This window comes from Mesoplodon mirus (genome assembly GCF_964341445.2).
Source record: "Mesoplodon mirus genome assembly, chromosome: 5".
Classification (NCBI taxonomy): domain Eukaryota; kingdom Metazoa; phylum Chordata; class Mammalia; order Artiodactyla; family Ziphiidae; genus Mesoplodon; species Mesoplodon mirus.
The window spans coordinates 123,747,523-123,770,902 of NC_138980.1; the positions used below are offsets into that span (position 1 = coordinate 123,747,523).

The 23,380-nt window shown below is 40.9% G+C and overlaps 1 protein-coding gene across 1 annotated transcript in view; it reads right to left on the reverse strand.

Annotated features, from left to right (window-relative positions):
- IQGAP2 (IQ motif containing GTPase activating protein 2) overlaps positions 1 to 23,380 on the reverse strand; it is a 291,384-nt gene that overhangs the window by 14,054 nt on the left and 253,950 nt on the right. Inside the window, exons 23-30 of the mRNA XM_082624118.1 lie at positions 23,079 to 23,242; positions 20,448 to 20,672; positions 19,085 to 19,225; positions 18,649 to 18,733; positions 17,772 to 18,004; positions 15,600 to 15,732; positions 8,758 to 8,860; positions 8,089 to 8,230 (exon numbers count right to left, since the gene is read on the reverse strand). Coding sequence (XP_082480244.1) covers positions 8,089 to 8,230; positions 8,758 to 8,860; positions 15,600 to 15,732; positions 17,772 to 18,004; positions 18,649 to 18,733; positions 19,085 to 19,225; positions 20,448 to 20,672; positions 23,079 to 23,242 — 1,226 coding nt within the window. The remainder of the gene's footprint in view (positions 1 to 8,088; positions 8,231 to 8,757; positions 8,861 to 15,599; positions 15,733 to 17,771; positions 18,005 to 18,648; positions 18,734 to 19,084; positions 19,226 to 20,447; positions 20,673 to 23,078; positions 23,243 to 23,380) is intronic.

Genomic DNA, 23,380 nt, shown 5'->3' on the forward strand with positions numbered 1-23,380 from the left:
GAGGACAAACTGCTCACACAGCCTTTCTCTTGAAATTCTACTTTATGTCGGGCCTCCGCTGGAACCCACTGCCAAAGTTCTACCCCAGACATCTTACATGTAAATAACCATCCAGTTTCATGACAGGGAATTCAGTACCTCACCCTGTGGCATGCCTAATGGTTAAGAGCACTGAGTCAGACAGATCTAAGGTTGAATCAGGGTTCCTGTTGCTTACTAGGTGTGTGGACTTGTGCAAATTATAAAGTCCCTAGAGTGGGTTTTTTTTTTTTTTTCATTTAGGTAATGGGAATCTCTCAGGACTGAATGAAAGATGCATGTAAAGCCTCTCTCTAGGGTCTGACATGTGGTCAGCACTCCCATGGTCACTAAAGCTGTGTTGCCCAAGATGGCATCCACTGGTCAGTAGGTGGCCAGTGGGCACTTGAGACATGGCTGGTTCAAACTGAGATAAGCATTAAGGGCAAAACACACACCAGAATTGGAAGGCTCAGTATAAAAAAAGGAAAGTACCATGTATCATTAACAATTTTTTTACACTGATTCCATATTGAAATGACAACATTTGGGATACATTGGGGTAAATAAATACATTAGAATTAATTTCACCTGTTTCTTTTAAAAATGTGGCTTCCAGAAAATCTTAAAGTAACTGTGTGGCTGACATTTAATCTCTTTTGGCGAGCACAGCACTGGAACAGCCCATTCTTAAATGGGAAGCCCACTCTGAGAGGCCTGCCTTCCAGTACGGCCCACTCACTAGACCCAGTGAATCACAGGACATCAGCACTGAGGGGAACCTTGGGCAACAGTCCAATCCCTGATTTTACAAATGAGTCAGCTAAGACCTAAGAGGTTCAATCGTTATAGAAGGTCACATCCTATTTTCTAGAGTTGCAGGAAACAAGTCGATTTCCCCTTCCTCATCATCAGCCCCTCATCAACCTGCAGAGTGCCAGAATTGTGTCTCCATCCCCTCTTCTCTTTTTTCCAAGTGAAACCCCTCAGTTCCTGAAACCTCTTCACAATAGGAGTTAAAGAGAGTTTCCAGTCCTGCCCACATTTCAGTTTGCCAATGACTTTAAGACATGTCCCCTCCCCCACCTTAATGCAAACACAATAGTCTAGATATGGTCTGACCAGCATAAATCAACTGGTTCAAGTTTTGGCCCATGGCTGTTCATATAATAGGTAAGACAGGCTGGCCAAACTCTGCCACCCTCCCTGAATTAGGAAAGTTAAGAAAAAAAGAAATACACCAGGGAGTTTCTTCATCATAGCTCTGCTCAAATCCCATGGTCAATGAATGAGACTGCCTGGTGCTTGTAAACTGGTGTGGTCCCTCAGGTTTGGCCATTGTACTCAAAGGGTGTCTGTTATCACATTCTGACCAGGACCATTCCTGAGCCTCCCCCTCTGCCATCTGCCTTACAGTGTGCCCAAGGTTGAAAAGGAATTGGTGTTTGTGGAAGCTAAAAAATATTTCCAGGGCTTCCTTGGTGGCGCAGTGGTTGAGAGTCCGCCTGCCGATGCAGGGGACACGGGTTCGTGCCCCGGTCCGGGAAGATCCCACATGCCGCGGAGCGGCTGGGCCCGTGAGCCATGGCCGCTGAGCCTGCGCGTCTGGAGCCTGTGCTCCGCAACGGGAGAGGCCACAGCAGTGAGAGGCCCGTGTACCACACACACACACACACACAAATATATATATATATATTTCCAATTGTTTAAAATTCTAATAACATGATTATACATTTTTATCACCAGACCTCGAATATCTCCTTAGCCATTTACTGCTCATACCAGCTTGGACTAAAAGCAAGAAAATCTTGCAACTGGGATGATAGATGCCTAAACTGAATTATGTGATAGGAAAAAAATTCTTAAGAGATGACGACTTAAGCACTCAGGCAGCTAAGTATGAATAAAAGCCATCTATAATGCCGTCTACTTACACACATACTTTCATAGAAAAGCAAGCTTAATAAAGGCCAAAAGGATCACATACTATAAGTTGAATCATAAGTTATAATGAGATTTTCTTTTCTTTTTTTTTAGTTTATTTATTATTTTTGGCTGCATTGGGTCTTTGTTGCTGTGCGCGGGCTTTCTCTAGTTGCGGCAAGTGGGGACTACTCTTCTTTGTGGTGCACGGGCTTCTCATTGCAGTGGCTTCGCTTGTTGCAGAGCACGGGCTCTAGGCATGTGGGCTCCAGTAGCTGTGGCTCGCAGGCTTCAGTAGTTGTGGCTCGCGGGCTCTAGAGCGCAGGCTCAGTAGTTGTGGCACACGGGCTTATTTGCTCCACGGCATGTGGGATCTTCCCGGACCAGGGCTCGAACCCGTGTCCCCTGCATTGGCAGGCGGATTCTTAACCACTGCACCATCAGGGAAGCCCAAGAGAGATTTTCAATTGTACAGTTCTTTATAATTTATAAGGTGTCACTGTGTGACTTCATCATTTACTCACCAGAGTCCTCCCTTTCCCATCATCTCCCCTCGTCTCCATTTGATGAATGAGGAAACAAATGGGGAAGTGATTTGCTCAGAGTCCAATGGCTAATGTGTGAGATTGGGGCTGTAATCCCAGGTCTCCCTAGGACTCCTCAACCAGGCTTTTTTGTCCGTTTGCCCTTTTAGTACCACCATGCTTGGTAGAATTAGCAAAATGGCAATAGCCCAAACCGAGGCTCCCTATTCCATAAAGATATGGAAAGGAAACAGAAATAGAATGTTTCTTCCTATTCCACCATGTGCCTTCATGTCCCTTACTCTATATCATTCCTTCTCTGTGGCCTGGGAAGCAATGCCCCAGCATCAGGTATACAATAACTGCTCTGCTATCATTCTTATTGTTTATTCTATGATCCCTAAGAGTGCAAAGGACAGTGACCTTGCCCTCAAGTTGTAAAACCTTGTGATCAAGAGTGTAGGCCCGGAAAGGTTTAAGACTGTCTGGATTTGAACCTATGCCCCACTTACTAGCTATACTACCAGGAAAGGGTTTTGTCTGTTCTGTGCCTAGTTTCCTCTTACATAAAACCCAGGTAATAACCTCTACTTCTTGGAGTTGCTGAGAGTATTACATGACTCACGCCTGTTGTTATGTTATACATGTTGTTATCTGTTATTATCTATATCCATATCTGTAGGACAGTCCCTGGTACATGGTAAGCACTACATAGGTGTTTGGTATTATTATCATCTTCATCCTCATCTAATTATTAAGAATTATGACACTAGCATGGAATTAAGTTTACAAGCATAAGGATTAATAGTGCCTTATTCAGGGACCCTCATGAAGATGAATTACTCATCCCTGGAAAGCTAGTGATTTTGCAATTAATAATAAGGGGGGCATTTTGAAAGTTAAAAACACAACCTATTTAACAAGGAGGCAAAATAGTTTTTTGATAGAGAAAAGCCAGTTATTTTTATCTCTAACAGCTCTGCATTCCATGACTGTCCACTTCTTAGTAACTTCTGAAAGGCACTGTCTGATTTCAGTTAAATTTGGTTCTCTAATGAAGAGTTTCAAGAACTATATTTTATGTTTGAGTTAGGAATTTGGTTTATTAGCTTGGAAGAAAGTCATCCCCATAAGAGTTTTCGAATCAGTATTTCCAAGCATCTATCAATGGAATATCAATGGCCTATGAATTTAAAGCATGTCAGTGCCCATCTACTTGCTTTCCATAATTTTAGAATTTAATTTCCTCACCTCAGAGATAAAGACTCAGACTAGATGGTCTCCAAGCTCCTTGTCAATGACACATTTTATAATTATCTGTTAGTATCAAGATTTTGAAATATATACTTAGGGTATAATGTATTTGGAAGGAAGGCTAGCCTAACATCATGGAGCGAACTCTACTGACTGTTTTGGGCAATACCCAAATTCCACTTTTGGAGAAGGCTACTTGGTCAGTCTTCATTTCAAGTTGTTATCCACGATGATCCACTGGGCTGCTTAGTGAAGGGCTCTGCTAACAGCAGGATATCGAAGTATGCCCAGAGGAAGGCTTTCTAGACCCCAGAGGGCTATGAAAGTGGTAAATTATTGAATCTATTAAAACATTGGCCCAATAGCCTTTTTTATATAAATGGAAAAGTTGATCCTACAGTTCACAGGGAATTGCAAGGAGCCCCAAGTAGCCAAAAGAATCTTGAAAAAGAACAACTTGGAAGACTCATACTTCCCAATTTCAACTTACTACAAAGCTACAGTGATAAATGCAGTGTGGTTCTAGCATAAGGATAGGCATATAATCAATGGAATAGAATTTAGAGTCTAGTAAACCATACATGTATGGTAGATTGGCTTTTGACAAGAGTGTCTAGACCATCTAATGGAGAAAGAATAGTCTCTTTAAGAAATGGTGGTGGAAAACTGGGCACCCACATGCAAAAGAATAACGTTCGACCCCGACCTTCCACCATACACAAAAATTAGCTCAAAAGGGATCACAGACCTAAACATAAAAGCTGAAACTATAGAACACTTTAGAAAAAAACACAGGAGTAAATCCTCATGATCTTGGATTGAGCAATGAATTCTTATATATGACACCACAAGCATAAGAAACAACAACAAAAAATAGATAAACTGCATTTCATTAAGTTAAAAAACGTTTCTACAGAAAAGGATATTACCAAGAGAATAAAAAGACAGCCCTGAAATAATGCCATTTGCAGCAACATAGATACAACTAGAGAGTATCATACTAAGTGACATAGAAAGAGAAAGACAAATACCATATGATATCACATATTTGGAATCTAAAACATGACACAAATGAACCTATCTATGAAACAGAAACAGAATCACAGACATAGAGAACAAACTGGTGGTTGCCGGAGCGGGGGGGTGGGGGGACTGGGGGAGGGATGGAGTGGGAGGTTGGGAGCAGATATAAGCTTTAATATATAGAATGGATAAACAACAAGGTCCTACTGTATAGCATAAAGAACTATATTCAATAGCCTATGATAAACCATAATGGAAAAATATATTAAAAAGAAGAATGTATATATATAACTGAATTACTTTGCTGTACAGAAGTAATTAACACAACATTGTCAATCAACTATACTTCAATAATAAAAAGACAACCCACAGAAGGGGTGAAAATATTTGCAAATCATATATATGATAGGGGTTTGCCATCCAGAACATATAAAGAACTCTTACAACTCTGCAACAAAAAGACAAACAATCCAACTAAAAACTGGGCAGAAGACTTGAATAGACATTTCTACAAAGAAGATAGGCTGACAAGCACATGGAAACATTGTTAATCATCAGGGAAATGCAAATCAAAACCACAGTGAGAGACTACTTCATACTACTAGGATGGCTGTAACAACAAAATAAACAAACAGAAAATAAATTTTGGTGAATTATGGAAAAATGGAAACTCTCATACTTTGTTGGTAGGAATATAAAATGGTGTAGCCACTGTGGAAAAAGGTCTGGCAGTTCCTCAAAACAGAATTACCATATGACCCAGCAATTCCACTCCTAGGTGTATACCCCAAAGAACTGAAAACAGTATTCAAATAAAAAGATGTATATAAATGCTTACAGTAGTACTATTCACTACAGCCAAAAGGTAGCAACAACCCAAATGTCCATGATAAATGTGGCATGTCCATACAATGGAATGTTATTCAGTCAAAAATATGCTGAATAAGAGAAGCCAGACACAAAAGGCCACATATGGTATGATTCCATTATATGAAATTTCCAGAATAGGCAAGTTCATAGAGGGTCATTGGGGAATGACTGCTTAATGGATACAGGGTTACTTTTGGGGTGATAACAATGTTCTGGAACTAGATAGTTGTGATGCTTGCACAACATTCTGGATGTACTAAGTGCCACTGAATTGTATACTTTATTATTTATTTATTTATTTATTCATTCATTCATTCATTCATTCATTCATTCATTTTGCGGTACGCGGGCCTCTCACTGTTGTGGCCTCTCCCGTTGAGGAGCACAGGCTCCAGACGCACAGGCTCAGCGGCCATGGTTCACGGGTCCAGCCGCTCCACGGCATGTGGGATCTTCCCGGACCGGGGCACGAACCTGTGTCCCCTGCATCAGCAGGCGGACTCTCAACCACTGCGCCACCAGGGAAGCCCTGCATTGTATACTTTAAAAGGTTAGATTGGTAAATTTTATGTTGTGTGTATTTTACTACAAAATACAAGAGTAAGTAAATAAATAAATAAAACCACTGGCTGGCTCTACTTGGAATGGTGATTAAAGAAGTAGACAGTACTTTTTTCTAGCATACAGTGGGGAGGGAGCCACACAAGGGCTGAGGCAAGTAGGACAATGCACCAGGCCTTCCTGGCTAAGAGGCATTCATTGCTGCCCAACACACCTGACTTTCATGGCTTTGCTTTTGAAATGTGCACTCCAAAACTTCACAGAACCATGGAGATTCAGATTCAGAAATAAGTATAAATATACACGATGTTCAGACTATTTGATATTTTAAACTACCCAAATCATGATCTCCATTCATTAATGCAGACATTTGAGCTGACTGCATTTAGAAAATGGTGTTCAAGTAACAGACAAAATTAATTATGAAAAAATTTCCTCCTCTTACTTCTAAAGGACAAAGCTTATGAGATCACAGGATAACTGGCCTAATTTAATTTGCATGGTGGAGCCACAGGATCTGTATTTCCAGTTACCTTTGTAATTGGCACATGCTCAGAGGAGCCCAGGGAGCAGCTTCCACAGTTTTTCCCCTTTTTTCTGTTGCCCTGTCCTGAGCTGTCTCTGCAAGTTCAATCTGACTTCATCATCAGTAGTTTAAAGGAACTGCCCTCAACTCTTATGAAGTCACATTTGTGTAGGAGTCCTGCAGCTTGTCTTGGGTCCCTCAGGTGAGCTGTGCTCTCCATCAGACTGCAGACCCCCAGAAGGCAGGGACCCTTAATGGCTTGCTCACCACTGTGTCCTCAGCCTCAAGACAAGTGCCATGGACACAGAGTAGATACTCAAGTATTCGGCTACGTGAACAAACAGATCCTTAGAGATAATCGGAGCACAAAATAAACAAGCCTAGTAGAAGAAGCACATATGTACATACTGCAACATAGCACACTAAGTTTTTGTTTTTGTTTTTTTTGCCATTTTCATGGGATTGAATATCTTGAAAAAATCAACTAGAAATGAGTACTGTCTAAAGCATGTCAGTGGCAGAACAGAAAGCTTCTGTCGCAAATGAAAACAACCTCAGAGTTCAGGGCCTGTACCTTGGAAGTCATGTGTGAAGTATTGTTTAAATACTTATTTATTTCCTTTTCTCCCCATTTCCCATTTCCATTCTCCACCTCACCCCAATGTACAACTGTTCTAATGTGCTAATACGAATCCTTTTGGTTATATTAGTTCTTAAAAACTGTATTGTTTGGTGAGCACCTGCCTTTAGTTTATGGCGTTTCAATTTATGGTGATGGATCATTCTTTCTTACCCTGTATATAAAGGACCGATGTGGAATGTCCACGAGGCCTTGACAGAAAAAGTACAGTATTAACTAAAAGTTGGAAAGCTTCGTTTGAAATCTTTGAGAACAAGAAATTGAGTATAAATAAAATCAAAGTTGGTCAAGATATCCAGGCTTAGTTTAGTAGGCAAGGTGTCTAATAAATCAGATGATAGCATTATGTCTTATCATGTGTGCCTTTTACGTTAACATTTTATACCAGAAAATAAATTAGGTTCAAGGTATTTCCTTGACTATTCTTTTGACCACTGAAACAGATATTTCCTTTCAGCTACCTGAGGTCTTTCACCAGCTGCGTTAATCATTTCTTAAAGGAAAAGAATCAAATTACTACAAGGAAAACTACAAAACAAGATAGGCTTTAAGAAAGTGTCATGATATTTAGTTCCCTCTTAAATTACAAAGAGTCTACTATTCTTTAGTTAGATGTTTGATGGATAAACATAATGTATTTCAATATTTAGATATTTTAAAATGGATTATTTGAGGAATTCGCCTTATTTGAATTTGCATGGTTTAAGATGCAGAATTGGAGACATGTGCTCTTTAAGCCCCAAACTTACTTGATCATGAGGCTTTGGCCATCTATAGCTTCACCATCCCCTAGGTCGTACTTGCTGGTCAGGAAAAGGGAAATCTCAGTCTTTGCAAGCTGATTTAGTGTGTTTACCTTGTCAGGGTCACTGGGGTCAACAGCTCCTTCCCCTGTAGAATAAAATATTGTTATTTTTCCAATTCACTGCTTGTGACAGTGGCATCAACAATGTAAGATAAAGGTTCTGTAGGAAACATGGGCTCGGTAGTTGAACAGGAGATCATGGTCCTCAGAAGAAAACACATTCCAATACACTTTAAAAAATCTCTGAATTAAACATTAAAATAGCATAGGACATCAATATTCAAAATTTGAAAAAAATTACTAAAAGAGAGAACTGTTAATAAAAGACACTACTGGAGAACATAGCAAGGACCGTCTAATAAATTTCGCTCTTTTTCTTTCTTTATGGTTGACAAATCCTTTTTGATGTATCTAGAGCTTCAAGAGTATCAAATTGTTTGATAATCTAGCGCACTAAGAATTACAGAATCCTTCATGTAGGAAGGGGCTAGTGTAGTTATCCTTTAAATAAACTTAAGTATTAAATTAAAAAGATTTTTTGATCTAGGATAGGAAAACCAACCAACCATCCAACCAACCAATCAAATACAAACCAGAGGGAAGAAGCCCTTACCAAGAAAAGATTCCACATTAGGTACCTCTCCCAGCAATTCCAAAAGTTCATTCAGTAAGTCATTTTTTTCAGGGGCAATCGCATCCTGGTGTTCCAACAGGAGCTTTATATAGAAAGCAACACACATACAAAAATAAAAGTTAGTTCTCAATGGCTACCATATTTACATAGTTCCCTTCCCAGTTTTTCATGATAACTTTTTTCTGATATTGTTTGAACCTTAAATACAAGTCTGACATATATTAAAATTAGAGACCACAGAGAGACACAGCTTGCATTTTATCTTAGAGGCAAGTGTCCACTCTTCATCGAGAAACTGTAGTTTTGTGAAAGGTGTTCATAAACACTCTTTCAGCAAGATCTTGCAAGATCTGCCAAGAGGCAACCTTCTTCCACCTAAATCCTGTGCTCCCTCCATTTTATACAAAAGTCAAAGTTGAGGGATAAATTAGGAGTTTGGGATTAACATATACACGCTACTATATATAAAATAGATAACCAACAAGGACCTACTGTACAGCACAGGGAACTATACTCAATATTTTGTAATAACCTATAAGGGAAAAGAATCTGAAAGACTACATATATAGTAGTCTGAATCATTTTTCTGTACACCTGAAACTAACACAGCATTGTAAATCAACGACATCAATAAAAAAGCAAAAAAAAAGTCAAAGTTGGCGAAAGAGTCTAAAACAACACAGAAGTCTCTTGGCTAATACGGTAGCAAACTGTAAGGGCATTTCCATATCTCTTCAGAGAAAAATTATTCAGTAATCAAACACTATATATTTTTTCAAATCACCACTATTAGCTATTTCAATCTGTCTGGCATTGAAGATCTTTCATGGGTATGGATGGCAGAAATGCCCATATGATTCCTTGACCTGAGACCTAGATGTACCAGCTGGTTCTTCCTTTCAGAATTCCAAAAATGGATTAAGGGGAACACTGCTGGGTGTTTGCCAGGTCTTAGAGGAAACATAGTAACTCTGGGGGCACAGCTATGAAAACACAGCTGCTCTTGTTTTCATTTAGAGTTAAATTAAAACAATGTTTCCAAAGTGTGGGACTGGTATCCCTGGTGATGGGAAATCTAATTTTAGTTGTTTTGAGTAACTAACTTACAAAACACTGAATCATATAATAAAATTAGTCTTTTCCATTTTTAATCTCTTTTTTCTCAACAGCTTTATTGAGATACAATTAACACACCATCAAATCCACGCATTTAAAACCTATGATAATGATGGTTTTTAGTATATTCAAAACTTGTGTAACCATCACCACTATCTAATTTCAGAATATTTTCATCACCTTAAAAGAAACTGTGTACCCATTAGCTGTCACTCCCCAGTATTACCCCTTCCTCCTAATGTCCTTTCTGTCTCTATAGATTTAGCTGTTCTGGATGTTTCACATGAGTGGACTCATACAATGTGTGTCCTTTTGTGACTGGTTTCTCTCACTGAGCATGATGGTTTCAAGGTTCATCCATGTTGTAGTATGCATTTGTTCCTCTTTATCCCCCCAAAATGTTTCCATTATATGGATATATCGCACTTCATTCATCTTTTGATGGACATTTGTTTCCAGTTTTTGGCTATTATGAATATGCTGCTGTGAACAGTCATGGACCAGTTTTTTTGTGCACATGTTTTCATTTTTCTTGAGCCCATATCTAGGAATTGCTTCATCACATAGTAACGCTGTTTAACATTTAGGATCGCCAAACTGATTTCCTAAGTGGCTGGACCATTTTGCATCTCCACCAGCAGTATATGAGAGTTTCAGTCATTCTACATCCTTGCCAACATTTATTATTACATGACTTTTTAATTCTAGCTATCCTAGTGGGTGTGAAGTTATCTCATTTTGGTTTTGATTTGCATTCCCTGATGACTAATAATGATGAGCATCTTTTCATGTGCTTATTGGCTATTGTATATTTTCCTTGGAGAAATCTCTATTCAGATCGCTTGCCCATTTAAAACTTTTATTTTTATGCTTTTATTTTTAATTGTAGTAAAATACACATCATAAAACCTACCATCTTAACCTTTTTTTTTTTTTTTTTTTTTTTTTTTTTGTGGTACGCAGGCCTCTCGCTGTTGTGGCCTCTCCCGTTGCAGAGCACAGGCTCCGGACGCGCAGGCTCAGTGGCCATGGCTCATGGACCCAGCCGCTCCGCGGCATGTGGGATCTTCCCGGACCGGGGCACGAACCCGTGTCCCCTGAATCGGCAGGCGGACTCTCAACCACTACGCCACCAGGGAAGCCCCATCTTAACCATTTTTAAGTGTATAGTTCAGTAGTGTTAAGTACATTAACATTATTGTGCAACCAATCTATATAACTCTTCCATTTGGCAAAACGAAAACTCTGTATCCATTCTGCAACAACTCCTCGTTCCACCATTGTACTTTCTTCTCTCTGAATCTGACTACTCTGGGTACCTCATATAAGTGGAATCATACAGTATTTGTCTTTCTGCGTCTGGTTTATTTCACTTGGCATAAGATCCTCAAGGATCAGCCATGTTGTAGCATGTATCAGAATTTCCTTCCTGTTTAAGGCTGAATAATATTCCATTGTATGTCTGTACCACATTTTGTTTATCCAATCATCTGTCGAGGGACACTTGGTTATTTCCACCTTTCAGCTACTGTACGATGAATGCTGAAGTGAACAGGAGGGTACAAATGTCTCTTTGACTCTTTTTATTGAGTATATACCCAGAAGTGAATCTGTTTTTAATTTTTTTGAGAAACTATCATACTGTTTTCCATAGCAGCTGTACCATTTAATGTTCCCACTAATAGTATAAAAGGGTTCTAACTTCTCTATATCTTTGCTAACACATTTTCCGGTTTTTGTTTTTGTTTTTATAGTAGCCGCCATAATGGGTGTAAGGTGGTATCTCGTGTTTTTATTTTTTTATTTTTCCAAACCAAATGATAGATTTATAGGCTGTCTCTATTATACGAGGCAAAATCATTGTGGTTTTGATTTGAATTTCCCTAGTCATTAGTGATGTTGAGCATCTTTTCATGTGCTTGTCAGCCATTTCTAAATCTTCTTTGGAGAAATGTCTATTCAGGTCTGTAGCTCATTTTAAAATTGGGCTGCTTTTTGTTGTTGTCAAATTGTGAGAATTCTTTACATATTCTGGATATTAACCCTTTATCAGATACAGTATATGATTTGCAAATATTTCTTCCATTCTGTAGGTTGCCTTTTCACTGTGTTCACTGTGTCATTTGATGTACAGTTGTCCATTTTTAAATCGGATTATTTATCTCACCATGGAGTTGTAGGTTTTCTTTATGTGTTCTGGATCCAAGTCCTTTAACAGATACATTATCTGCAATTATTCTCTCTCATTCCCTTGGTTGTCTTTTCTTGATGGCAATGTCTACAGCACAAAAGTTTCCAACTTTGAGGAGGTTCAATTTATCTGTTTTTTTGTTTTGGTTTTTTTTCCTTTTGTGGCTTGTACATTTGGTGTCATATCTAAGAAACCATTGCCTAATCCAAGGTCACAGAGATTTACTCCTATGTTTTCTTCTAAGAGTTTTATAATTTTAGCTCTTATATTTAGGTCTCTGATCCATTTCGAGTTCATTTTTGTATAGGGTGGAAGGAAAGGGTACAACTTCATTCTTGGCATGTGGATTTCCAGTTGTCCCAGAACCATTTGTTGAAAAGACTATTCTTTGCCCACTGAACTGTTTTGGTTCCTTGTCAAAAACAAATTGAGGGCCTCCCTGGTGGCGCAGTGGTTGAGAGTCCGCCTGCCGATGCAGGGGACGCGGGTTCGTGCCCCGGTCTGGGAGGATCCCATATGCCGCGGAGCGGCTGGGCCCGTGAGCCATGGCTGCTGAGCCTGCGCGTCCGGAGCCTGTGCTCCGCAACGGGAGAGGCCACAACAGTGAGAGGCCCGCGTACGGAAAAACAAACAAACAAACAAACAAACAAATTGACCACAGATTTGAAGGTTTCTAGACTCTCAGTTCTATCTCATTGACTGGTATGTCTATCCTTATGCCAGTACAACACTGCCTTGATTACTTCCTTTTCCATTCTCTTTTTATTTTTTTCGATACGCAGCCTTCTCACTGTTGTGGCCCCTTCCGTTGCGGAGCACAGGGTCCGGACGCGCAGGCTCAGCGGCCATGGCTCACGGGCCCAGCCGCTCCGTGGCATGTGGGATCTTCCCAGACCGGGGCATGAACCCGTGTCCCCTGCATCGGCAGGCGGACTCTCAACCACTGTGCCACCAGGGAAGCCCTCCATTCTCTTTTAATCTTTAAGATTAGTGAAGGAGAGAGTTATCTGTTTAATGCTGAATTTTCCCTAACATTCCCTGATACTTACAAATTGGGTTTTTAAGAGAGGGAGAGGGGGCCTCAGATGCATAGCTTCAAGGAAGCAACTATATTCAACTACTTTTAAAGTTCTGTCCATTGTAAGACATGCTAGTTTTTCTACTATGGTTAGATTTAAAGAAAGATGTTATATAAATAACACAGATGACAGAAAGACACGGTGAAATCTGGAAGTAGTACACAGGATATTTTGGGGTAAGGTAAGTCAGAGACAAGAACAAAATAAGCAAGATGGATAAATTTATGTTCCAGTTCTCTGAAGAGATGGGACAGCTGATGGGCTGCTGTCTCTGGAAGGGATGATTTAGGCAGCCAGCTTCTACTCTTTATTCTGATAATGACAGAACATCAAAATTTCCTGAAACTGTCTCCTTAAAGAGCTAATGTTCTACATGTTCCTTAGAGAACAAGGGACAAGTATGCGGCCACAGGAGTGGCAAGTCGTGGTGCTGCCGTGCTTGTGTCTGCATGTAGACACCTCCTCACTTGAGACAGACAGTAAACAAGGACAGTCTTTCCCTGCAATTACATTTCTCCCATGTTATTACATCTGCTTCCAACATCACACATGATGGAATTCCAAACGGGTTACAAGTTATGTTTCCCAGGATTGGATTCTGTTTTCAACTCTTGTTAACAAAAGGAACAGACTATTTCTCCTTGAAGAGTAACAGTCTAAATTAATACAGTAACATTGTCTCTCAGCTCTCCTTGGGAAAGAATCCCTCACTTTTCCTGCATGTGGCTATTGCCCTCAGCACATGTGCAGCCAATGTGTGGACATCTTTTTGAAATAAAAAATGTGCCATAAAAAATAGATAAATGGGTTGTGGCTCAACTATGAATGAGTCTACTTGTTCATTAGAAAATTATTTTTGCAAGTGGTGCATATACTGGATGTGATTGCTTGGTGATTTGGGGTGTTTATATATAGGGAAAACAAGTATAGCCTCTTTATTTAATCAACACACTCACTCCCCCCTCAGCTGGTCATTCAGATCTGCTTTTGTTTAGGGTCACTCAAAACACTGACGGAGGGCTTCCCTGGTGGCGCAGTGGTTGAGAGTCCGCCTGCCGATGCAGGGGACACGGGTTCATGCCCCGGTCCGGGAAGATCCCATGTGCCGCGGAGAGGCTGGGCCCGTGAGCCGTGGCCGCTGGGTCTGTGCGTCCGGAGCCTGTGCTCCGCAAAGGGAGAGGCCACAACAGTGAGAGGCCCGCGTACCTCAAAAAAAAAAAAAAAAAAAAAAAGAAAACACTGATGGAGAGCTTGTTGCAAATGTCAAGGAGGTTCCCTGTCCCAACCCTGAAAGAGGGAAATCAAAAGTAGATCCAATCTTTCTTTCCAACTCATATTTAAAGTTTAGTTACTTAAAAGAGTTTAATAATGAAGACTGAAATTTTGAGCAGCCAATTTTGCCGCTTGTTAGTATATCTGGTTTGGTGGGGGGAGGGGCTGGCCCTTTAAGAGCTGTGTATTTGCCGTGCTTTCCGCCAGTTGTGTGTATCATTTGAAGCTGGGTGCATCCTTAACCAGGGCTTCTTGAGCGTCAGTGTGTATCTGAGTCACCTGGGATCTTGTGAGAATGCAGGTTCTGATTTTGGAGGTCTTGGGCGGATTTCTCGCATGTCCTCAGGACCTTAGCTTGGAGCAGTCACGTCCAGAACTGTTCTTGAAAAGGTTATGCTTTAAGAACCTAGCTGGTTCGGGAAATAAGCTCTGGTCTTAAGCAAACAAACAAAGACCCTCACCATGCCGAGAAAACTGCCCTGCCCTCAAAATGCACCTAATACAGGCTAATGGTTGATGGTGGTGATGTCTGCACGTGAACCAGAGGGAGACATTATGACATAGCAGACTGACAGTGCCTGGTTCTAAGAAATGGGGTTTTCCAGAACAACAGAAGCCATTCTTTGTAGGCGGCTATTGCTGGGGTGTGGGGTGTATGTCTTCTTTTCCCCAACCTGGAGCAGCCTGTTAATCCCGTCCCTCTTTATGTCCCAACATTAGAAGAGAGGGAGCATTCTCATTTTCCCAGAAAATTACGAGAAATGCGAAGAGAATTCTTGAAAGGGGGAGAGACCGACTCTGGGGTCCAGGCAGTGTGGCCCTGGTGGGTGGAGAAAATATCAGGGCTGCCCGGGTTCGGGGCTTAAACTGCACATTCACCACCTGACTGTAACTGGATCACGGAAGAAATAAACTTTCCTTGCTTGACAGACGGAGTTTTCCTAAGGCACAAGAGTCAGGGAATACATGTATCACGTCAAAAGTAAACTTTTCCTGTTCGGGAAAAGGAGATTAGTCAATGAATAAGGGTCAAATTTTTTTTAGGTTGAGAACATAAGTAGGAGCACATGCTTACAGTAACACCCTGTAGAAACTAAACATTTTCAAGAGCAGACGTTTGAACCCCGTGTCCATTGCTAAGACCCTCCTCCAACCTCTCTTACTGAATGTGTGCTGATGATTTCTTCAATTGAAATATAAATGACTGGTTTGCTGACTGTCACCACATCTGTGTATTTATCCATATTAAACTTTTCTTCTGGTTCAGGGACATTACATGCTTCTTTGAAATATTTCCTAAAAAAGGAAAAAAAAACCAAAAGTCTTAAGACAGAGTCAAATTTGTGAATAAAATGGCTTTATCAAAATGGTGAGGAAATCTTCAGTGATGGCTAGTGCTTTGTTTTCTACTGCACACCTCAGGGGACCTGTTCCAGCACCTTCCAAGGCAGGCTCTGGACCTCGAAGCCGAGTCCATGTTTCCGGATGTTGGACCCAGGTCCTCGGAAAGGAACAGACAGAGCATTTAGGGCCTCAGGCCCTGTGACTGACCCAAGGTAATCAAACTATGGGCAAGTCATTTAAAAAATATGATTTTAAAAATGCCCCCTGAAATCTACACAAAAATGTCAGTACTGATGTTCCCTGATCTAAGAATCAAGTCTTCGTAGAGAAAACAATCCAAAAAGCAATTAGTCAAATTTGCTACTTTAATTGGCACAAACTCCTGGGGATTTCAACACCCTTTCAGAGTTTCTGTTACCAATTTGACAAAAATTCAAGTTAAGCCTACTCTACTCTTAGTTGATCCAGACAGCAGTTGCTGGCTGGAAAGGCTGTTAAGACCAGACACACAGATACATACAAGGTTCCCTTCCACCAGTGCTCAGACTCTAAAAAGTCTGCTATTTTAAGCTACAGCAGATTTCAACAGAGAGATGGAGAAACGCCAGGTGTGCTGCGATCATGGTTTAGGAGGGATTCTTTGCACAGGTAGAGTGGATATTTTATTCTATAAATTTGCAAATGTTTCATATGCCTGAAATTATCCTTGGTGTATCTCCTAAGGGCACCCAAGGCTTGTACACCAGAAAGACCTGTGCCTTCCCACCCCAAGGCCGGGGCAGGGTAAATGGCAGGCAGCCATGTTCCCACATGACAACTGGCCTTCATGCACTTTTTTAGTTATAATTTTTCATGGTTGCTGAGGAACACAAAGGATTAATATGAGTGGAAGAGAAAAAAAATAGATGAATATAAGAGATGAGGGGAGGCTTTTGGTTTTATTTCCTTTTACATGAAGAAGAGTTGGAAACTTAGATGTTTGGTAGGAATAATCTGAGAAAAAAGGAAGTAAAAAGAGGCTCTAATAGCAGATAAGGATTTGTGAGAAATGGATGTAACTTTTTTAGTCAGTGAGGAGACCTAAAATTAGCAGCTTGAGAAAATCAAGAGTTCCCATAGTAAGAGGCTTTGGGGAAAATTTCTCACAAGAGGCCACAAATTCCAGAAAGAGATTAATGATCATGAACTATCTTTGTTAACAGATAAATCACTAATCTAGAGGAAAACTGAGGAATGGGAAATTATCATTTTCCAAGTGAGGCGTGAAAGAGGCCACATAGATGTCATACTTGTATGACTGGCTGAATGGCAGAAAAGAGAAAGTGAACGCCAAGATGAACGTGCTTCCTCAGAGAGCTTCAGGGTGAGTGAATCTTCCTGCTAGATTCATCCTCCTCCCGTATCCCCGTGGAATGATTAATGATACAATTTGGAGAGCTTATAAAGTCAATAGACTTTAAGTCTTACATGTATATTTAAGAGATGTTCGAGAACAGAACAGAACATATTCACACACAATCCTCAACAAACATAGAAGCTGGATTCTCCCAACCATCCCAAACCAAATACTCAGTTTCCTACTATTGTTTGATGCAGATAAGGCAAGTTTTTCCTGAATGGACAAAATGATACCCTCTTTTTAAGTTCAGAAAAGCAGAAGTTAGCTATTTTGATTTCTTTAATTCTAAGTACTACAAGCCTATAGCGTACCAAGAAGATTAAATATTTCTTCTTGTCAATAGCAGAAATCATACACATGGGGATGACTCAATGTAACAGGGGCACTGGGGGTGGTGGGGGGATGGGGAACACCAGGCAGAAGTAACCCGGCCTGCTCGGCCTCCCTCCTCTTTCCCCACAGCAACAAGCAGTACAAGAAATGCATGCAGCCCCCTGAGGTTCCTGCCCCCAAGCCCAGCTCTGGGCACTGAACACACATTCCTCTTGCCCACCATCCTGCAAGTTTCTCCAAAGGTAACGATACCTCTCACCTGAACTCCTGATACGTCTCTGATAAATAAGTGTTCATAGATGAGAGATGCTCATTTTCTCCTTCAAAGAGCTTGTTGGAGGCTGCATGCTGAAGGACCTTGGCCACTGATCCCAAGTTTCTCCTCTGGTCGGAATTTATCTGACCTCCGGCTGTCATGTCGATGATATCAAAGCCATCTGGGGCGACGATGGCTGGGTTCATGTACCGATAGTACAGGAGATTTCCAACAATCTGGAGGGATGTAGAAGAAAAGACTATTTTTGAGAGAGAAAACTCAAGAGTTTGGAGGGTTTTTTAAAAGTTAATATTAACTGACATTTCCTGAGACAGCAAATCATTCTCCGACCTGAATCTTAACAAGGAGTTAAGTAAAGGTAGTGAATATAATCACACATTACTAATATAGTTAAAATTATTTTTGGTGAAAATATGCTACTGCCCCCCCCAATTCTCTAATATAAAGAGCCTCAATAATGTATAAGAGCTCCCAATTAACCTCATAACAATAATCTTGAGAGCCATTAGAATAGAAGAATTGTAGCTTATTATAAAAAGTCATACAGGGCTTCCCTGGTGGTGCAGTGGTTGAGAGTCCACCTGCCGATGCAGGGGACACAGGTTCGTGCCCCGGTCTGGGAAGATCCCACATGCCGTGGAGCGGCTGGGCCCGTGAGCCAAGGCCGATGGGCCTGCAGGTCCAGAGCCTGTGCTCCGTGACGGGAGAGGCCACGACAGTGAGAGGCCCGCGTACCGCAAAAAAAAAAAAAAAAAAAAAAAAAGTCATACAAGGGGAAAAATTTTACAAAATGGTGTGTTGGTAATTTTGGCTCCTACCCCCAAGAGAAGCTATGGTGAGATCACCCTTGAAAATCTACCTTTAATAGCTCATCTTCTGTTGCATCGGGAAATTTCTCACGGATCGAATTCTTCAGTACTTTGGCTATATACCTCAATCCATAACTACATGGAAAACAGATGACAAAAGAAAATAATGGAAAAAGGCTAAGTGAGGAAGAAACACACAGCAATTGTTCCAGTCAACTAAAGCCAAGCAGTTTTCCTAAAAATTAAACACAAAATGAGATGGTAACGGAATCACAGGACTGCCACGGATGATCATACCTGAGCGCTGTTTTGTACTGTTCCCTCTTTGGAGAACAGTTAGGAAGTTAAAGTGCAAATGTTGGCAAACTTTTAAACTAGTAAATGCAATATGAGGAAAACTCCTATCTTCACTACAGGGGTTTATTTTACATAGTATTTCAAGAACTTCTAGCGAAGAAAGTTAAAGCTGCTACATATACAACTTACGGCAGTAGATCAAGGGAAGAAATGATAGAATTCAGGACTTTGTTGGTGACCCTTCTCAGGTTCTCGATGGATGCCTCCAGTTTGTTTTTCACTTCTGGGTATGTCAGAGCTTGTTCTGTGGTCACATCGTAAGGCAGGTTGCTGAAACCACAATGAGGGCTTCTGATTAATTGGGGGCTTAGGTACAAGCATGTGTATCCTTGCCACATCAAGCTTTGTATTGTGAAGTAGAGTTTGCCCACCAACTCCAATGATAAAATGTTTGCTTGGGGCAGGGGAGAACCCACATGGAACCTTCTGCCACCAGGACAGTAGGGTGACTCCAGGCTCTCCATTTGGGCTCTTCTGGCAAAATAACAGGCAGACCCAGGTAATGTAGACCCAGCTAACTTTCTCTCTCTCTCTCCCCCTCTCTCTTTTAAATTATAAAGAGCAGTATGTTCTTTACAGAAAAATTTGCATATAAGCCAACAAGAAAACAATACTGACCCCAGAGACAACTACTTTTCCTTATTTTAGTGTATAACTTTCTGGTTCTCTGCTACGCATGTGTGTATATGGGTGTAATGCAGTTCGTGTCTATACACATCCCGTATAGATCCTACGTGTGTGTATATACATGCATTTTTTTTTTGATGCAGAAAATGAGTCACTGTACCAAACTACAACCAAGAACTATGTTATGAACAGTTTACCCAGGCAACAAATATATTTCTATACCACCATTCCAAATAGTTACTTACTACTCGATTATGTTATATAAACATTTATTTAACAGATTCCCCAAAGCTAAATATTTTGACCTTCCCCAACTTTTGTGATTACAAACAGTGCTGTGATAACCACCCATGTAATTCTCTGTGCATATCTTAATGATTTCACATGGCGTCCTTTTGCAGGAAATTAAAAGCTGGGATTGCTTGGATCAACAGACCGCTACCTAGAATAAGCCAATCCCACCTGGCTTGTTGAGGCTTACATGTTCAAGTTACTCACTTGGTAATTGTAAAAAAAAAAAATGTAGGTATTATCAGGTGAAGAGGTCTATGTCTAGGTCTAGGCCTAGGTTTAGAAATAGCAAAGAAAAACGAAGGGAAAGAACTACAGAAATTGTGGCTTTGGGAATCAACTGGTACCGAAATCTGAAAATACCATGTACTGCTTAAGATGAGCAAGAGTCCAAGAATGTGGCCTGCATGGGTATGTTAAGGGAGGTAACAACATCTTAGATTGAAAACTGACTGTGCACAGTGAATTTTGTTCTTTTAACAGAGCTTAACAGAGTTTAAGAGTATGTATAAATATACACATAAAAATGATTGTAAAACATGACTGAAAACCAGCATCACCCAGGCTTTGCTACCTGGCTTCTCCAGTCTGTGTTTCTAGTTGGTTCACCCAGGCCTTGTACACGTCGACGGGGCTTGTGTTGATGATCAGGGATTTGTCATCAATGATCTCTTTCACCACCGGAGCCAGAAGCTGGCGCAGTGTGTTCTGTCCACGGGCACCTCTGTTGAAGCTGACGACCATCTTGATGACTGTAGGGTTCCCAGTAACTATGTCCTGGACCTGGTCCACCTTTGACCTAAAAAAGGCCCAGACCAAACAAAATGGTTTGCCTCTATGGATAGAGTTTTAAACAGTGTATATTCTCTCTGGCGGGCAAGGGCTTTGGGGGGCTGTATTTTTCTCCATTGAAGATCAAAGACGGTGTGATTTAAATGGAAGCTATCTCCCATCTCTATTTGGTGAGCACACCTGAGCCAAAGGAGACTTCTGGTGGACATGGCCCACATGCTGTCTTTTGTAATACAACCTCTGAGTCTGAAACTTGTGGGAAGTTAAGGCAAAGCTTTCTCTCTAAGTATGACCATTCTATCTGCCTCCATCACTAGACAACATGCCTGACCTATTTGGCCAAAGGTTTGCAGTGGTAACAGGGCCTGTAGAGCAGGATCTACAATGCATGTCCTGATTCTAATTTATCAGGGCTATTGGAAGACTGACTGTCCATTAATAAAGTGGGTCTCAGAATCCCCCATTTGTTATTTTTATTTTAAAAAAAGGAAGCTATCATTTGTAAGATGACTTATTCAAGAAATTTAAGGATCTAAGAATAATTTCTCAGCTTTAATTCCAATCTAGAAGGCAGGAATGAACTAAAAATGGACCTAGACTAATAGTAATACCGGGTGACGGTATACAAGTTAGGATGCTCCCTGTCTCTTTCCTTGGAGTTAGCCTTGAATTTCCAATATTCTGCTGGATATTGGAAATATTTCACCCACATGTTCTACACCTAAAACTCAAACTCAGTGTTGAAAATCTAATCTGTGCCTTTTTCCTATGCATGCCCCCGCCCCCCACCATTTCCCTGAACTGTGTAGCTCCAATTCACCCTGCTCATATGTGGCTAGCAGATCAATCTTCTAAAAACTCAATGTGGTCGCGTCAAAAACCTTGCACACCTTCCCAGAAAGTAAAAAGAGCCTCAGCACTTGGGCCTATACTCAATGTCTCCCATGATCTGACCCAACCTTACTTTCCTGGTGGTCACTAATTAAGTCACCTCTTGGCTAGACTAATCTACTTTCTTTCTTGCCCCTTGGCCCATACTGTTTCTATCACCATAGTGCCTTATTTCCCTTTTCCATTTCTTTTTATAAAAACTGTAGATAGGGCTTCCCTGGTGGCGCAGTGGTTGAGAGTCCGCCTGCCGATGCAGGGGACACGGGTTCGTGCCCCGGTCCGGGAGGAACCCACATGCCGCGGAGCAGCTGGGCCTGTAAGCCGTGGCCGCTGAGCCTGCACATCTGGAGCCTGTACTCCGCAACGGGAGAGGCCACAACAGTGAGAGGCCGGTGTACCGCAAACAAAACAAAAGAAAACAAAAAAAAGCCAAAAAAAAAAAAAAAACTGTAGATATTCTTCAAGGTTTCGGGTCAACTCCTTTCTCTTCCATACAATCTTTATCGATTGACTGTATTGGCACTTTTCTTTCCATCCCTCTGCTCTGTTACGCTGTGCTTATCATTCACTTAGTACTTACCTTATTCTACTGCATAGCATTGCTATTTCTCATGAATCCTAGTTCTCATGCTGCCTTATAGACAGCATGAGGGCAGAGGTGCCTGGCTAATAGCTTCAGAGACCTATAGGATTAGCATCGTTTAAGGGATCCAGAAGTAAGGAAGGCAGTTAAGATCCATCTAGTTGGCTAAAGGCATTTCTCATGGGTTCCCCCCCCCATTCATTATAGCTGCCTACATATTTTTTACATTAACTGAGTAAAAAATAAATTAGCAGCAGCTTAAATTCCAGTAAGAAGGAAAAACTATTTAGCAGAGATCATTATCCTCATCTGTTTATGGCTTTACTACTCACATAATTTTAATTAGGTTTTCTCACTGACTTTTTCTTAATATAAATTTATTTATTTTATTCATTTTTGGCTGCATTGGGTCTTCGTTGCTGCGCACGAGGTTTCTCTAGTTGCAGTGAGCGGGAGCTACTCTTCGTTGCTGTGCACGGGCTTCTCATTGCGGTGGCTTCTCTTGTCGCAGAGCACGAGGTGCATGGGCTTCAGTAGTTGTGGCATGCGGGCTCTAGAGCGCAGGCTCAGCAGTTGTGGCGCACAGGCGTAGCTGCTCCACGGTATGCAGGATCCCGGACCAGGGCTCGAACCCGTGTCCCCTGCATTGGCAGGAGGATTCTTAACCACTGCGCCACCAGGGAAAACCTCACTGACTTTCAAAGAGCTTTGTACACTTGCAAAATCAAGAGTGAATTTAGCATTAGAAAACATATCACTGCTGGGAGAAAGCTGTACCTGAATATATCTATGATGATGTGGCAATTTCTCAAGAAATTTGATAATTTTAATATGTGTAAATAACTTATAAGAATAACTTTAAAATTATTTTAGTAAATCAGAGATAGCCACCACTAACAAAAGGTATTGGTATTTTTATATATATACTTATATACATACTTTATTTCTTCCTCCAGAGCAGTTTTAAAAAGCTTGAGGAGTAGATATTCTTCCCGTTGATTGGAAGCATAATTGTATAGGGTGAAAATAACAGTATCCATAAATTTAGTTGACTTGTTCTGTGGCATCTGGAAAATCAGCTTAGCGAGGTACAGAGGATTTGTCTGAAGGAAAGTGAGAAGAAGAAACACCCCCCCACAAAACTATATGTTAATATATTATTAAAAGCAGAGAGGAGTCCCCAGTTCCTTGCACTTTAATGACTTATTATGTATAAAGCATATAGAAGAGTATCTGGCACA